General features: G+C 43.7%; 1 protein-coding gene and 1 pseudogene across 3 annotated transcripts in view; one reads left to right on the forward strand and one right to left on the reverse strand.

The window, feature by feature from the left end:
* The first annotated feature begins 5,170 nt into the window (after positions 1-5,170).
* LOC110497824 (transcription factor IIIB 90 kDa subunit-like) overlaps positions 5,171-18,388 on the forward strand; it is a 50,516-nt pseudogene continuing 37,298 nt past the window's right edge. The window contains exons 1-6 of the transcript XR_016488961.1: positions 5,171-5,358; positions 6,004-6,084; positions 7,624-7,797; positions 10,274-10,305; positions 12,981-13,053; positions 17,953-18,102. The product of XR_016488961.1 is annotated as a transcription factor IIIB 90 kDa subunit-like (transcript). The remainder of the gene's footprint in view (positions 5,359-6,003; positions 6,085-7,623; positions 7,798-10,273; positions 10,306-12,980; positions 13,054-17,952; positions 18,103-18,388) is intronic.
* LOC110497823 (BTB/POZ domain-containing protein 6-B) lies at positions 13,358-16,650 on the reverse strand. 2 transcript variants are annotated; one of them, XM_021574241.3, is made up of 5 exons: positions 16,231-16,650; positions 15,718-16,003; positions 15,429-15,519; positions 15,215-15,333; positions 13,358-14,757 (listed from the first exon to the last, which is right to left on the reverse strand). In XM_021574241.3, exons 1-5 carry the CDS (start codon positions 16,253-16,255, stop codon positions 13,725-13,727), a joined length of 1,554 nt encoding a protein of 517 aa, XP_021429916.1. In that variant the 5' UTR covers positions 16,256-16,650; the 3' UTR covers positions 13,358-13,724. The 2 variants fall into 2 exon arrangements, with proteins under 2 accessions (XP_021429916.1, XP_021429915.1); XM_021574240.3 differs by lacking the exon at positions 16,231-16,650 and having other exon boundaries at positions 15,718-16,223.

An 18,388-nucleotide genomic window follows, 5' to 3' on the forward strand; every position in this document is an offset into this window, starting at 1 on the left:
AATCAGTGTCCAGTTATCCAGCGCGTGGGGTAAACAGGAGGAAGACGCAAGGCGTTGCTTGATGAAAATTGTTAGTTCGGTGCTGCATGTAGTAAGACAGGGACAAGTCTTTAGAGGCCACACGGATGACAGTGGGAATTTATACCAGCTTTTGAAACTTAGGGCAGAAGAGGATGACCCCATTTTACTGAAGTGGTTAACAGAGCGTACCACAATGTACACAGGCCCCAAAGCACAGAATAAAATTCTGAACATCATGGCCAATACAGTCATTCGAGGCATTGCAGCTGAGATCAGGTCTCTTCCGATTGTACAATTTTCATTAATTGTTGATGGTACTCAAGATGTCTCTGGTGCTGAACAGGAGAGTGTCTGTCTGCGTTATGTTGACCATGACCTTGTCCCTGTGGCAACTGATGTGTTGTTGAGGCTCAATTTGCCCATGTCTGGCTTACGTGGGCAGAGTTACGATGATGCCTCAAACATGGCAGGAAAATATACAGGTGCACAGGCAATTGTGAGGAGGCAGCAGCCATTAACCCCACAGGCTGGCTGCTCAGCCTCCCCACTGATCCGGAATTTCCTTTCCTGGGTCCATCAGTTAGGTGCCCTCTATGGCCAGCCTCTGCTGTTCTTGGAGAGCTTGAATGTCTAAACATTTCACTGCAGAAGAAAACTCAGACTGTCTCTGGTATGCAGGCTGCAGTCGAGTGTGTGCGGTCATCTCTTAGGGGCACGAGAAATGACGAAAGCTACCTTGCACTGTATGAGAAAGCAACAACATTGATTGACTATTGAATCCATTGAGACACACTCAAGACGATTTGCTGGCAAACCAGTGGATCACTATAGGGCAGAATTTTTTTTCAGTGTTGGATGGTGTGGAGATTCAGTTTGGCGACCGTTTTGACCAGGACAGTCTAAACGTCCTGCAAAAGTTGGAAAGAGCGCTTCTCACGGGGGAGTTGGATGAGTCTCTAGATCAGTACCCAGAACTGAACATAGATTCTCTTTCAGTGCAGATCCCTCTCTTTCACAACAAATATCCCTGTAGCAGCAGGCGAGAGGCAGCAGAGGTCCTCAGGAGGCTTCCAGTGGAGGTGCAGGGGTTGTTTGACCAAGTTGAGGTGCTGATCAGAATTTTGTTTGTGGTGCCAGTGTCTTAATGTGAGGCTGAGAGGAGTTTCAGTGCCCTCCGCAGGTTAAAGACTTGGCTACGGGCCAGCATGGGCCAAGAGAGACTGAACGGCGTAGTTGTCTGTAATGTACATAAAGACAGGCTGGACAGTCTCGAGGGAAAATATCTGCCAGCAATTTGTTGGATCCATTGAAACCTGCAAACTTATGTTCTGTTCTTTTGTTCAGTAGTGTGTATAGCAGTGGTTCTCAACCTTTTTTGGGTACTGGAACCACTGCATATTTTGAGGCAAGGTTTTGAGCGGTCCTCAGGGACCTCCACCCCCACTATATTATATGTAAACTTACTGGAAACCTTGTGGTACTGAATACATTCATTACATATTTTTTTATTTCACGGACCCCTTGCAATTAGTCCATGGACCCCTGTTTGAGAACCCTTGGTGTAATTGATATTTCTTCTTTTGTTTAGTAGTTTTCAGTTTTTAGTACATGACAGTACACTTACAAATGATTTATTTCATGTTAGTTTATTTAAAATTGCAAACTTTGTGCGACATACTTGTCCATAGCAGCTGTTTGAAGAGCTGAGACACTGACTGAAGGATATTTTGGTTGATTTATTTGGGTTATTTATTGAAGTAGTTACTTTGCTTTTAGAACTGTACTTATTTTAATATTTGTGTTTTTGTAAAGATATATTGTAGTAGACTCAGGCCAGTGGCACATATTTAATGACTATATAAATGTATCAGAAAAAGTCAATTCAATACGGAGACCAACTTTGTGATGGTTCTCAATGGAGATTCTTTTAGATGTGATCACACCATGTTCATTGTATTTATGAAAACTACACCCATACAGTGTACAGTACCTGGCCTTTCTGGGTATTGCTGGTTGTAAGTAGAAATACCTGCATACATACTGGACTGATAAGGAGCACTGCTATAACTATTATTATTAGTAGTATTATAATGATTTAAACATTTGAACAAGTTGGGACAACCCTTCAATTAACTACTGTACCTATCAATTATCCAGTTGTAGGAATTATGGTTCCCCAATATACATTTAACATATTACAACGTATCCTGTACATGACCATCTGATCATTTATCACTCCAGTGTTAATCTGCAAAATTGTAATTATTCGCCTACCTCCTCATGCCTTTTGCACACAATGTACAGTGCCTTGCGAAAGTATTCGGCCCCCTTGAACTTTGCGACCTTTTGCCACATTTCAGGCTTCAAACATAAAGATATAAAACTGTATTTTTTTGTGAAGAATCAACAACAAGTGGGACACAATCATGAAGTGGAACGACATTTATTGGATATTTCAAACTTTTTTAACAAATCAAAAACTGAAAAATTGGGCGTGCAAAATTATTCAGCCCCTTTACTTTCAGTGCAGCAAACTCTCTCCAGAAGTTCAGTGAGGATCTCTGAATGATCCAATGTTGACCTAAATGACTAATGATGATAAATACAATCCACCTGTGTGTAATCAAGTCTCCGTATAAATGCACCTGCACTGTGATAGTCTCAGAGGTCCGTTAAAAGCGCAGAGAGCATCATGAAGAACAAGGAACACACCAGGCAGGTCCGAGATACTGTTGTGAAGAAGTTTAAAGCCGGATTTGGATACAAAAAGATTTCCCAAGCTTTAAACATCCCAAGGAGCACTGTGCAAGCGATAATATTGAAATGGAAGGAGTATCAGACCACTGCAAATCTACCAAGACCTGGCCGTCCCTCTAAACTTTCAGCTCATACAAGGAGAAGACTGATCAGAGATGCAGCCAAGAGGCCCATGATCACTCTGGATGAACTGCAGAGATCTACAGCTGAGTTGGGAGACTCTGTCCATAGGACAACAATCAGTCGTATATTGCACAAATCTGGCCTTTATGGAAGAGTGGCAAGAAGAAAGCCATTTCTTAAAGATATCCATAAAAAGTGTCGTTTAAGGTTTGCCACAAGCCACCTGGGAGACACACCAAACATGTGGAAGAAGGTGCTCTAGTCAGATGAAACCAAAATTGAACTTTTTGGCAACAATGCAAAACGTTATGTTTGGCGTAAAAGCAACACAGCTCATCACCCTGAACACACCATCCCCACTGTCAAACATGGTGGTGGCAGCATCATGGTTTGGGCCTGATTTTCTTCAGCAGGGACAGGGAAGATGGTTAAAATTGATGGGAAGATGGATGGAGCCAAATACAGGACCATTCTGGAAGAAAACCTCTGCAGTTCATCCAGAGTGATCATGGGCCTCTTGGCTGCATCTCTGATCAGTCTTCTCCTTTTCGTTTTTCAGTCTGCAAAAGACCTGAGACTGGGACGGAGATTTGTCTTCCAACAAGACAATGATCCAAAACATAAAGCAAAATCTACAATGGAATGGTTCAAAAATAAACATATCCAGGTGTTAGAATGGCCAAGTCAAAGTCCAGACCTGAATCCAATCGAGAATCTGTGGAAAGAACTGAAAACTTCTGTTCACAAATGCTCTCCATCCAACCTCACTGAGCTCGAGCTGTTTTGCAAGGAGGAATGGGAAAAAATGTCAGTCTCTCGATGTGCAAAACTGATAGAGACATACCCCAAGCGACTTACAGCTGTAATCGCAGCAAAAGGTGGCGCTACAAAGTATTAACTTAAGGGGGCTGAATAATTTTGCACGCCCAATTTTTCAGTTTTTGATTTGTTAAAAAAGTTTGAAATATCCAAAAAATTCGTTCCACTTCATGATTGTGTCCCACTTGTTGTTGATTCTTCACAAAAAAATACAGTTTTATATCTTTATGTTGGAAGCCTGAAATGTGGCAAAAGGTCGCAAAGTTCAAGGGGGCCGAATACTTTCGCAAGGCACTGTATATAGACTCTCTTTTTTTTTCTACCGTGTTATTGACTTGTTAATTGTTTACTCCATGTGTAACTCTGTGTTGTCTGTTCACACTGCTATGCTTTATCTTGGCCAGGTCCAGTTGTAAATGAGAACTTGTTCTCAACTGGCCTACCTGGTTAAATAAAGGTGAAATAAATAAATAAAAAAAGGCTATGTGTTACAGCACTACTTTTGGTGTCCCTCTAAGGAATTGCTCTTGAGACAATTTCATGTAATTGACCCCTCCAAGGTTAATATCAGAATTTCACCCCTGGTTATGGCATGACAGTAAATAATGTGCGGTTTAGAACCCAAATAACAGTACATTTGGGTGAGATACATTCTTCAAGATACTATAAAATATTTAAATAGATATAGAAGGCTTGGGAATGCTCATAAGAAGCTGATTCGCTGGCTTGGAATTCTGCTCGGGAAACTTGCTTGTCACCACCTACTAGATCACATCGCGGTCAGCATCGCCTCTGTATTGCTATTGGATTTGGCTGGTGCGTATTCATTATCCAGTATTTTCTCAAAAATTCATCACCACACTATGGAAACCATGGTTATCTATTAGCTTACACAGGCAAGCTAACTTAGTTAATGGAGTCTAGCAACCTTGCTGCCAGACAAGTTCCAACCCTCACTGCAGATGAAGGGTTGTGTGTTTATACAGCAGCTAGCTGCCTCATTAGACATGCTGAACAATCATTGACGGCAATGCCAAGATCATTGATGTTGGACCACTACCAGTGCATCCTACAGAAATGTCTAAATGTACAATTAGCTAGCTATATTACCACACCAGGCTTTGCCACGTAGCACGGTTGTAGTGGTGGAATTATCCCCCAAGCCCTGATCCAGGGTCAGGTTACAGAGCATTTAAGAAAGTGTTCACTTCTCCGGCATCTTTTTATTGTAATAGTCAATTGTTATTACTTCCAAACTCACTCATAGACATCATGTCATGCAGTTTGAGTGTAGGACACTGTTGTGGTAGTAGTTTATGCCTGCTTGACCACAACCTTTTGGCTGGAAGAGTACAATACATTTTTATGTATCTAATAAATGCAACATTTCATATGTCTACAGCATTTCTCATTCACAAAAATGTGACATGTCTCTTCTCTTTTCTCTAGGCTGTGCTGTGTGACCAGATCTCGCCATGAGTTCCAGAGTGTGTAAGAACTGTGGGGGCACGGACATCGATGTGGACCAGGCCAGAGGTGATGCAGTGTGCATGGGCTGTGGCTCTGTCCTGGAGGACAACGTCATTGTGACAGGAGGGGGAGGCTCCTCGGCTGTGGGACAGTTCGTAGCTGGAGACGGTGGGTGCAACTGGACTGTCAAGACATTAAATAATGACATGCCATAATAAAATGAATCATAATATTCTGAGGTTGGTTATAAGTTGTATAAGAAACTCATATATCCCATTTTTCATGAAGTTTTTCATGACATAATGAAGTTAGTCAATTGCATTGCAAAATGACATTTTAGCAGGGTGCATGACATTCCCCACCTTCTCCCAGACCCTTGCCCAGACCTTGTAATCTGCAGTCCCAAACGTAACCCAGTGATGTGGCCTGGCCCATAGCCCCTGGATAGCCTCTCAGCTGATTGTTCAGAGGGGACAGTCACTTGTTAACTGGCTTTCTGGTGGGGTTGGATTTTTCTGGCACATCTGTTTGAAGTTCTCCTGAATCCCCACTAGAGTGCAGTGTTGTATTAACTTTAGTTTGAGATGAGCTCACTGTCTTTGACCAATTTGTTGTCATGTGGTGTTGTCACACTGAAAAAAGTTTGTTGACCACACTCAAATCTACTTTTGTCTCCAATAATATAATACTGTATTAACATTTATATTATCATTTTTGTAATTGAACTATAGCAGATGTTGATGAATGCCTGTTTTGTAAATGTTATTATTACACTCTTGGGGTGTCATGTCTCTTATTCTCCTGTATCTATAGCCTCTGGAAGGAACCCAACTTTTGGAGAAGGGTTCTATAAAGGTGTTGGAAGGGAGTCCCGGGCCCAGTCCCTGCAGAACGGTGAGTCAACATTAAGGGTCAGCACTTGCATTCCTAAAGCATGGGTGTGCATGCATCATGAGGACTAATTGCACTTACAACAGGCCTAATAACAAGTAAATATAGGTGTGCTAGGAGATTAACCTTTTTTTTAATGTCTTTCAATGTCTTGGGGGAAAAAAGCATTTTGCCTCATGCTAGACAGACTAAACTGATACCATCTGCTTTACATGGGCCTCTGCCCCTCTGTAAGTGGCTTCCTTATCAGCACTTTATTTCAAAAGCACTTATAAAGTGGTTTTGCCTTCACCAACAAACTTGGTAGGGACAACCCATTTCCTTTATGTCCAATAGGAGGTAAACAGGGTGTGTCTACAGCAAATCTTGGTTGGCAAAGGCAAACATCCATTGCGTGCTGGAATGCCTCAGGAAAGGGCTGATGATGTAATTTCCTTTGTCTTGTAAGACACATTCAATCAGTCTGTGCTCCCTGGTTTGATGATTTCCTATCATGTTTGTTTAGTCATGTCTATTTGGAACTTAATTTTTTTTGGCTGAGTAAAAGTATTGTACTCAGTTATCTCCCAGTCACCTGTAGTCATCTGATGTGTCTCCTGCTGATGATCAATGCTATTAAGTGCTGATGATGAGAGAGAGAGAACGAGCGAGACGTGGATACAGCTGTGTGTGAGTGTGAAAGGTCTGTCATGCTGTGTGGATTGTCTGTGAGAACAAGAGTGGTGCTGTGATGGAACGCTCTCCTCCATAAACATCCACAGTGTCTCTGCTCTTTCTCACCCACCAACACTCTGATTAATGACTGGAATCATCCCTCCCCACCGGCACGGCTCCCCGTCACCCGTCCCCCGCCCCAACTCATCACGTCTCCTCACAATGACTAACAGGTTGCTTTTCCTATTGCTGGAGAACATCCCATATGTCCTGCGGTTGACCCATATGGCCTCAATATATCTCCAGTGTGGGAGCTTTCCAACTTCTCCCTGGCAGGGTGGTTAGATTTTATCCAGCTGTCACAGTAAATGTACCAGATGGTAATGCTGGTTGGGGTTCGGAAGAAGTTTAAACAAGGCCTGTATAGAAATCAGGGTCTTTAGTTTTTCAGACAACTTGATGAGATGAGGGGAATGTGGAGGGAGTGGTATGAGTAATGCTGGTGGTGTGCGGATGCCCTGTAATCTCAAGACATTTGTTCAGCAAAGCAGGGGGAATATTTTAGCGCAGTAAGATTTTGCATTACTTCAGCAGCAGCAGTAGTTTCCCACACACATCTCTCAAGTACTTGTGTGTATTGACTGGGATATCTGCTTGTGTATAATATAAGTGTTTGCATGCAAAATTCATCAGGCGAACAGAGGACACATGGATCTGGAAACACCTGAACCTCTGTTACAGTAATTACATGCCCTGTCAGTTGTGTGTATATTTGTCAGTCTACTCTGTTTATTGTGCACCTGAGGGTGCGTCTGAGTGTAGGTGTGTACGAATACGACATGCATGTGTGGGCTATGTAATGACATGCCTGTGTTTGTGTGTCTCCAGGGAGACGTCAGATCAACACGCTGGGCCATCAGCTGCAGCTGAACCAGCACTGCCTGGACACGGCCTTTAACTTCTACAAGATGGCCGTGTGTTAACACCTGACAAGGGGCCGACGGGTGGCCCACGCGGTGGCTGCATGCCTCTACCTTGTCTGCAGGACAGAGGGGACACCTCGTGTCCTTTCACCCTGCAGAGGGGGGAGTAACAGAGGAAGGAGATGAGTGAAGTGAAAGGGGAATGGAAAATGTTTATACTACAATAACAACTTTTTATATTTGTAACGTTAGCTGTAGCATCAATCTCCAGGAGTTGTAGTAGTTTTGGGCATGAATTGTGTTAATGCCCTGGTTGTGTTGTGCTCAATGCTAGGGCTGCACAATATATCGGTGAGCATATCGGACTCGGCCAATATTAGCTAAAAGTGCCAACATTGGCCCGATGTCTAGTTTAACGCTGATGTGCAAAACCGATGTCTAAGCTGACGTTCATGCCTACATAACGTAAGTAGATGACGTAATGACGCCACAAATACAGCGCAACACAGAACAAAAGCAGAAAAATACTAAGGGCACACTTCCAACAACTAAACGAGTTCAAGTCGAGCAGTCATATATATATATATATATATATATGAGTAAGAATTTCAGCGAGACAACTGAAAGGTGAAATCCATTAAAGCAAAGATAATGGAATTCATTGCCCTTGACAATCAACCGTTCTCTGTCGTGGATGATGTTGGCTTTCGCCTACTGGTCAAGCCCCGGTACTCACTATTTTTCAGATATTGCCCTACCGGAATTGCACAGTATTGTTGAAACTCACATCCATGAGCATCACGACTGACATTTGGACCAGCGATGTCAGCCCCATGAGCATGCGGAGTCGTGACAGCACAGTGGGTCGACGAGGATTTCGTACAGAGGAAAGTCGTATTGCATGTTTAAGAATGTGCTGGTTCTCATACCGCTGCTGCCATTTCAATGGCATTTGAGAACATGTTTTGAAACATGAACACACTTCTAGCTCCATTTGAACAACTGACTCGAGAAATAAGCCAGTCGACTGCAGCAGACGTGATACCCTCTGTCATGGCATTGAAAGGCCTGCTCAACAAAACTGCCGACACAGACCGTGGGGTTAAAACTTACAAAAGTACTCAAGGCTGTGAACAAGCGATTCGGTGGCATTCTCTCTGAGCCTCTTTACGGTGTCGCCCCCATGCTCGATGCTAGGCACAAGGACCGCTACTTGGATGCAGACAAACAGGTTTTAGGTGGAATGTTACAGACAGAGCTGGACAAGATGGAAACGGACACAGTGACAGTGCGCACAGAAGAAGAGGCCACAGACAGACAGAGCTGAACCTTCACTGCTTGACATGTATGATGAAATCCTGGTTGAGAATGAAACGACTGAACAAATGAACAACGGAACAACACAGCAAGTAAGTGAAATAAGTAGGTTTTGATTATGTTTCTCTGGTAATGGGGACATACGTAAATGCCAACAAAATAACTTTTTCTGTGTGTGTAACCTTTATTTAACTAGGCAAGTCAGTAAAGAACAAATTCTTATTTACAATGACGGCCTACTTTGGCCAAACCCGGACAAAGTTTTGCCAATATTGCGCCGCTCTATGTGACTCCCAATCCCGGCCGGATGTGATACAGCCTGTATTCGAACCAGGGAGTGTAGTGACACCTCTTGTACTGAGATGCAGTGCCTTAGACCGCTGTGAACAATTTAACTGTACTAGAATGCTAGAGCAAATCCTTCCCTATTTACATTGTTGACGTGTGTTTGTTTCAGTGTTTGTTGTTTACATTGTTAACGTGTGTGTGTGTTTCAGTGTTTGTTGGAGATGGAGTATTTGATAAAGTAAAAATAGCTCTACTTCCTTTTCCACAGCTGGGGAACAGTCTAGTACTGTCACAGAGGACTGACATGATAAATTGAGAATGAGGACACGAGGCAAATCTTGTTCAGTGTGTCTAACAGCTGAAATAGCATGTAGCTCAGCGGAGGGACGTCTTGATATTTGTGATGGAGGCTCAGGGGACCATCAATTAATACATTTAGTGGGATCGTTCCCACAGGTGCTGTTGTTGGTAAAGGTTTAGGCTATGGTCACATCCATGATCTTGATGAATGACAGCCAAGTTTTCACATCATAATGAAACCGTCACGTTTCACAGGCAGGGCTTGGAAGTAAGCTCCCTCCCTCCTTCCCCATACTACTGAAATGGCATTGCTTTAAGTGACTGTTATTATCTCTGAGGAACTTGTTATTATTATGATGACCGATTTTGAGGGAGTCGTCCGTAATCTCATCTCCAGACTGTGTGGGATTATTTTTTCCCATTTCAGTGTTGACCATAACCCCATTGTGAGGCTTTTTAAAAAGGGTTGTCTCAAAATCTACTTTGGCTGCCGTTGGATGGGTGCACCTGTCGCCACAGAAACTGATGCAGGGGGTGTGTTGGTCGCAGGAGACGGGTGTCTCTAGAAGCTAATGGGGGTGAGTGCTGGGGGGAGTTCAGAGGTCACGGGGTGGTTGATTCCCCCAGAAGCTGTCGCTAAATATATTTACCAAGGTGACACTTCTTACTATCTTGTGGTTTTATTGACTTATAAGCCATCCCATTCACAGACATGCTGCTTGACCTCAGCGACCTCCTGCAGGTGAGTATCCAATGAGTAGGCCTACACTAATTTTCTATATACAGTGGGGCACAAAAGTATTTAGTCAGCCACCAATTGTGCAAGTTCTCCAACTTAAAAAGATGAGAGAGGCCTGTAATTTTCATCATATGTACACTTCAACTATGACAGACAAAATGAGAAAAAAAAATCCAGAAAATCACATTGTAGGATTTTTAATGAATTTATTTGCAAATGATGGTGGAAAATAAGTATTTGGTCACCTACAAACAAGCAAGATTTCTGGCTCTCACAGACCTGTAACTTCTTCTTTAAGAGGCTCCTCTGTCCTCCACTCGTTACCTGTATTAATGGCACCTGTTTGAACTTGTTATCAGTATAAAAGACACCTGTCCACAACCTCAAACAGTCACACTCCAAACTCCACTATGGCCAAGACCAAAGAGCTGTCAAAGAACACCAGAAACAAAATTGTAGACCTGCACCAGGCTGGGAAGACTGAATCTGCAATAGGTAAGCAGCTTGGTTTGAAGAAATCAACTGTGGGAGCAATTATTAGGAAATGGAAGACATACAAGACCACTGATAATCTCCCTCGATCTGGGGCGCCATGCAAGATCTCACCCCGTGGGGTCAAAATGATCACAAGAACGGTGCGCAAAAATCCCAGAACCACACGGGGGGACCTAGTGAATGACCTGCAGAGAGCTGAGACCAAAGTAACAAAGCCTACCATCAGTAACACACTACACCGCCAGGGACTCAAATCCTGCAGTGCCAGACGTGTCCCCCTGCTTAAGCCAGTACATGTCCAGGCCCGTCTGAAGTTTGCTAGAGAGCATTTGGATGATCCAGAAGAAGATTGGGAGAATGTCATATGGTCAGATGAAACCGAAATAGAACTTTTTGGTAAAAACTCAACTCGTCGTGTTTGGAGGACAAAGAATGCTGAGTTGCATCCAAAGAACACCATACCTACTGTGAAGCATGGGGGTGGAAATATCATGCTTCGGGGCTGTTTTTCTGCAAAGGGACCAGGACGACTGATCCGTGTAAAGGAAAGAATGAATGGGGCCATGTATCGTGAGATTTTGAGTGAAAACCTCCATCAGCAAGGGCATTGAAGATGAAACGTGGCTGGGTCGTTCAGCATGACAATGATCCCAAACACACTGCCCGGGCAACAAAGGAGTGGCTTCGTAAGAAGCATTTCAAGGTCCTGGAGTGGCCTAGCCAGTCTCCAGATCTCAACCCCATAGAAAATCTTTGGAGGGAGTTGAAAGTCTGTGTTGCCCAGCAACAGCCCCAAAACATCACTGCTCTAGAGGAGATCTGCATGGAGGAATGGGCCAAAATACCAGCAACAGTGTGTGAAAACCTTGTGAAGACTTACAGAAAACGTTTGACCTCTGTCATTGCCAACAAAGGGTATATAACAAAGTATTGAGAAACTTTTGTTATTGACCAAATACTTATTTTCCACCATAATTTGCAAATAAATTCATTAAAATCCTATGCGATTTCCCTTATTTTGTCTGTCATAATTGATTACAGGCCTCTCATCTTTTTAAGTGGGAGAACTTGCACAATTGGTGGCTGACTAAATACTTTTTTGCCCCACTATACTTTTTTCAACACTGTGATCGAGATTTTGCACTTTGACATTTATCCCTAATTTCTAGAAATTAAAGCGTTTCTGAATATGATTGAACAGTCGCATGAATATGATTGAACATCAAAGTTGTTTCCTTATTTTTGTTGTAAAATTATACATGATCCCATGCCCACATTGACCATGAGTAGTACATCCAACAAGATGGATGTTGGCCCGTGCAGTATGTTGTGCTTTGTAATTAAAGCCAGGGACTGTATAAATATAGGTCCATTTTTATGCATATAAGTCAGTGTTAAGGTGGAGGGACATTTCTCAGAGACACTGCTGGTCAGTTTTATTTTTATGCTCCCAGCTGTCCTTGAAGAGCTGACCCACCCCTCTGGTATTTGAAGGGTAGGAGTGGAATGGGGGTGCCTGTCCAGTCTATGGTCAGTGTGCTATGTGTAGATATTCCACAAATCCCCCATTTGTGGAGCCTCATCCAGGCCAGTGCAGTAGTCCCCCCCCTCCCATGGGAATGCATGGTGATCTACATCCCCATCATCCGAGGCGTGTGCTCTCTAATCCCCGGGGACACTATGAAATGGACAGGATCCCGGTGGAGGCTGCCCCAGGCTCTGTCTGGATTGACATGTGACACCTCCACTGTTGGTTGCTATGGTGCTTGGCTAACAATGTATTTGTTGTGTGTACAAATGTTTAATCGGAACCCGTCTCCTAAAATAGATCAGACTGTGGCTGCCATAGACCCAAGAGTGAAAGCTTGTCTGTGTCTGGTAGAGACCCAAACCCCCTAAGGTCTGGAGCGTTAGCCTGGGGGAATGAGACGGAGCTGGGCTAGAAACTAGAGCTTTAGTCATCCCCTGGTCTGGAAAATCACTGGGCTTTCTAGATAGTATGCCAGCTAAGCATTAAGTTACACTTACTATACCAGATTTGATCACACGCTACTCATGTTATGTAACTCCGGATCATGTATCCTTACGAGGACATTGTGGACTTGACAGGGTGGGTTTCAGTGACAGTTGCACTACCTTCATGTATTTCTGGTCTTAATCTCTTCCCTGTCTTTCCCCCACAGGTAAATGTTTACATCCTGGGTAGAACCTTTCTGGTGCTGGCCAGAGAGCTCTGCATCAACGCCCCCGCCATAGGTACCCATCATCTGCCTCCCATACTCTCTTTGTTCTTATTGTAAACAAAGAACTATACAGTTGAATGAGTGTTTTCGGACAAATGCTGTTGGTTGAAGTGTTGTCTTTTTTTGCTGAGGACACCTACAGTATTTACCATTCATTAAAAGTCTGAGCTAAAATTGGTCACTTCGCGTCATGATGACATCACTTTTACCAGTTTGGTTGTAGCACTCCTCAGTGTACCTAGACACTGAATAATCCCACCAAAACAACAGATTTCACACATGCAGGTGAATTGTATAATAATGAGCAGCAACATCTGTGGCTTCTCACAAAATGTTTATGATTTTCTGCAGGTTTGTAAGCTCTCAAACAGGAACATCATGGTTGATCAGCATCAAGCTGCAAACCATTTAACTGTGTTTTATGTACAAAACAACATTGCAGAGACTGTCCACAAGTGCAATATGACTTTTTTACAAGGGACTGCTTTTTGCAGCGTTAATTAAAATAATACAAATAACATTTTTATTTGAAATAAATAAGATAAAACGTTCCTTGACTTAAAAATAGTATTTTGTTTAGTCTGACACTCTAGTGTCTTAATGCTACATTATTTATAAGGCTGCAACATATGGATGTACAGTATGGTCTATATGTTCTCTACCTCTCCTTATGACCAATCCAGCTTATGCATAGAACACCAGCTCCGGGATCTGTCCCCCCTGCACCCCAGTCCCGTTGGTACTGTCCGAGGAGCACTGGAACTGAAAAGTCACTTTTCCACACTGCACCTCCGTCATGCCCTCCTGGCCAAAATAGCTCAGCTCATTCCCGTCCAGCACGACACTCACCGTATAAAAGGCATCCTGCTCCACTTGAACTGGGTGTTCAAACCACACAGAAAATGTACTGCTTGATCCGTCCGACACAAACTTGGTCAGGTTCTGTGCTAGGGTCACCCCTTGCCGCTTCAGTTCAATCTTGACACTGTACTCAGCCTTTCCGCCACTTGACCCGTACAGACCCAGTCCAGCGATAAAGATCCGCTTGTCCACTGCAAACTGGATGCTGTCACAGCGGCCCCTGTAGCGCCACTGGTTGCTCCGGTAGGCTGACGACTGGAAGCGGTGGCACCTCTGGGGCGCCAGGCCCTGCCTCTGTGCCAGTGGGAAGTCCAGTTTGGGCTTGGTGGCCGCTGTGTACCACAGGAAAATGTCATGCGTCTCCTCCAGTGTCAAGATGTCTGACTGGGCCGCCCCATCAGCAAACTCCTCCAGTGTCATAGTGGGGATGCGCACCAGGTAGAGTGCCTTGCCCAGGACAGATCTCTTGTTGTGGGTGGTTGCCCTCAGTCCTTGCCTCTTACACTCAGCTGTGGCCCAGCTCATCATGGCATCAAAGACCACCACCTCCTTGGTGTTGAGAGTCTCTCTCTGCAGGATGATCTTCAGGGTCTGCAGGTCGATCTCACAGAAGCCCTCGGAGCCCAGGGCCAGCTCGGCCTGGGCGTCAATCACCTCCCAGCAGCGCTGTGTCAGCTCAGGCTCCTCAAACAGACGGCTCTGGGACAGCAGCACACAGGCGTTCTTGGCCTCCAGGCTGGTCTCCAGGAAGGTGACGCAGGCCTTGGCCAGGGCTGGTACAATGTACTTCTTGGCAGCGTACAGGGTAGCCAGCACGGTGTCCGCCTCCAGGTCTATCGCATCACTGTACATGTAACTGAAGGGAACAAAATGGAGGAGGAGAATGAGATTCTGGTTTAGTAAAGAAGGCAGACCAGCGTGTGGAGAATAGGGATAGATATTATTTTGAAGAAAAGAGGTAGAGGACTTGGCACAGCTTGCCCTATTTTCTCAAGGGGATAAAAAAGAAGCAATGTCTCATTGCATTGGTTTCGGTTTGCATTGTTATAGAATCTACAACAAAAAGAGCCATTTTATGTTCTCTTCTGCCTATTACCTTCGGGTAAATCATTGGCTTTGAATATTTTTTTCAAGATGAACAAAGAGCAAAGAAACCTGAAATTACAGTGCTCTACACTACTGCCCATGCCCTTTGGTGCTCTAGCATTTTGGCACTTAACCCGTCTTGCTTTGGCTGAGTAATCATTTATTTTGAAGTGACATTGTGCTTGTCATGTATAGTATTGGTTTAGTATGAGGAGCGAGTGGCTTACTTCAGCAGAATTAGAAAAGCAGCAGGTTCCACGTCTGGGATATGGATTTCGGACTCCTCCTCTGCAAGATCCCCGTAAAACATGGCACAGAAGACGGAGCTACCCACTGCCAACACATACTGGAGGGAAAGACAAACGGACACATTAGTCACTCATCATATTTGTGATGTTTCTGAAAAGTTAACTTATTTTTTCAACTGGAGATGGAGCTTACCTTGTGCACTGGTACTTTCTGAGATTCACCAGGGGGACCAACAATGAAATGTATATCGGCCATGAGTTCATTGTTGAACATCAAGGCATTCCTAGAAGGGAGAAGATCAATTAGGTATAATGACAACTTGGGCTATTCCATATAGGGCTTGTTTTTTGCCAGTCATACATATATTATAGCCTGCACGATGTGATTCTAATTATGGACATAAACGACATAATAGGCTATTGTAAACCAAGTCAAACTTTTACTAAATATAAATAATTAATACGTAAATAGTTGAGACTACCTCTCCCGTAGCGTGGGGTGAGAGGACTGCCAGCTGGGAGGATCGACGTTGTTGTTGTTTATGTTTTGCTGGGTGGTCGGTGTTGTTGCAGTGGTTGTAGACTGGGTGACCTGCACATCGCTTTTCTTGTCACTGGCGGTCACCGTAGTACCGTTGTTGGTTAGATTGGTGGTCGCAGGGTACAGTTCTGCAGCCATCTTCTTCTTCAGGGACAGGGTTAGAATCTCATAGCATACTGGTAACCTGCCTGTGTTTCTCCCAGTCTTTTTAGACTTTTTCAGTGTTTCTGGAAGTAAGAGTAAAAAAGTCAAACACTTCATGATCCGACCATGATGGAGCAACCTGCAATCTGCTGTTGGCATCGGCACACAAAGCGTTAATCCCTTTCCTATAAATAAACCACGAACTCTGATCTACTGTAGTAGCTATTATTCTGCGTTGACAATTGATATACAAATCGTGTCATTTATAGAACTATGCTGCATAAATTCAGCGATTATGAAGTCTACTAACCCCGAATCAATTGTAAGAGCAACATAAACAATATCCGTCCAATTGGGTTGTAATTCCAACTTGAGGCTGAATACTTTTTTTCTCTTTCTCATTTCATCCTCTTGTTGCCGCTGAGTTGTCTCCCCAAAACGTATTATGTTCTCGCTTTTCGAACAGATGGTAAATCCAAATAATCGTTGCTCGCTTAGAGTCCGCTGTTTTCCTGAGCAAATACTGGCAGATGTTTTTCTCCAAAAGCTACTTATCAACTAGGACAAGGCGTGGGTTACTCATTAGCTGCAGTCTGGATACGATGTGAATGGTCATTTTTCGGGGCGAGAGTTTTAGTTGCTGTCTATTTTTTATTTATTTTTGGTGTAATCCTCTCGGACGCCCAGCTCGCTGCCAACAAATCAGATTTACACATACCGTCAACGTCAGACGCCCAGAAGAGCCTCCCCCAAGCCACTCACCAGCTAAAAAAATTAAGGAACTCACCAGCTCCCACTCAAATTCACTGCAGCGTCCGACTGACATAAACTGTTACAGTGAAAATAACCCGGTCATTGTTTCTGATGTAATAATAGCCTACATTAATTTTAAATAACTGATTATAGTTTGTGTAATCACTGTGTAATTTTGCTTTAAACTGTTCATGTCATATCCGATTGATTTAGTTGTGTAATAGCTCCATTCGTCAGAAATTAGACAAAGTTTGGGATGTCGCAAAATTAGTTGAGCTTTAACCTTTATTTCCTTTTTTGTATTGCTGAGTTAACATCAGCCGCATCTCTTTTTTATTGGATGCATGGCACGTGCAAAATCTGAGGGCACGAGACCACACTGGCGTTTACCTTGGGTGAATGTGGGCGCGTTAGATCATAGAGGGGATAGTTCCTGAAGTTTACTTCATTAACTTGAACAGAGCCAGCCCAGCAGCCATGTTAGATTCGATGAGGTTGGTTAGGGACAGGGGTTGGGGTCTGGCCATATCCTATTACCAGTCAGAGGGCTCTGCTGCTGCCAAAGGGATAATTTGTCTTCTTGATGTACATTTTTGTCAGACTAGACGCAGGTTGGGGTGCGGACTGCACATTTTGGTCACAAACAAAAGGGGAATAGGGAAAATTGCACAGTCATCTAACCCTATACCTAAACACTATCCACAAACACCCACCACACCATCCCAGTACTTCGGCCCTAAATGATCCCATCCATCTGCCTGGGAGAATGGAACCCCTTCTCTCAACTTCCTGTAGATCTTCTGTACTAAAATTACTTGCACCAAATATTTATCTGCTATTTATATCCCTGTCAAATCACTCACCTTTGGGCTATCCTCTACTCTCTTCACTGCCTGAGCATAGGAAACTTTCTGCCCCACTCGAACTCTGGCGGTCTTTCTCTCACAGGGCACTCCGGATCCCCAGCTGCATGGGCGCACCTACAATTTTGACACCATGCTTTCTCTATCCCAACTGTACACTAAGAGATCATTTGATCCAACACAACTAAGTGTAACTATTTGTTCTTATTGGTCACAATGTGATCCACTGGGAATGGTATGACGATATCCAGTACTTATTATATTTTCATTAAAGAAGACATACCACTTTCTGATCAATGTAGTCTACACAGAGTTGTAAACCCTGTATATCATTGAGACATCTGCAATGTATATATTAGCATATTAATATTGCTTGTCTTGGTTGGATCTTGAAGAGTGTATCATTCTCATTCTAGACCCCTGCCTGTACATCCCTTGCTTTGCTCACATGCTGGAGTTTGGGGAGAAAAACCATGAGGTGTCCATGACAGCACTGCGACAGCTGCAGAGGATGAAGAGGGACTTGATTCACACTGGACGGAGGCCATCAGGACTGTGTGGCGCAGGTAACCATGAGCAACAGTTAAATCACACCACACGTTAGCACCACAATCACAGGTAGGCTAACCCTCATCATAAATAACAGAAACCACAGGGGAACCATGTCCACTGGTATCCCACACTACAGGGAACTGTAATCCTATGTCAGAATTTGCTACAATCACAGGTGACCTTTGTTAATAGGTGACCACTAATCACAAGTAATGCTCATAACAGGCTCCAATCAGCGTCAGTGTATACTGCAGTCTGTTCCCTACTTACTGGACCTGAACAAAACCCTGCTCGGATGTA

Source organism: Oncorhynchus mykiss, chromosome 19 (genome assembly GCF_057628025.1).
Source record: "Oncorhynchus mykiss isolate SJ-2025 chromosome 19, ASM5762802v1, whole genome shotgun sequence".
In the NCBI taxonomy this organism is placed as follows: domain Eukaryota; kingdom Metazoa; phylum Chordata; class Actinopteri; order Salmoniformes; family Salmonidae; genus Oncorhynchus; species Oncorhynchus mykiss.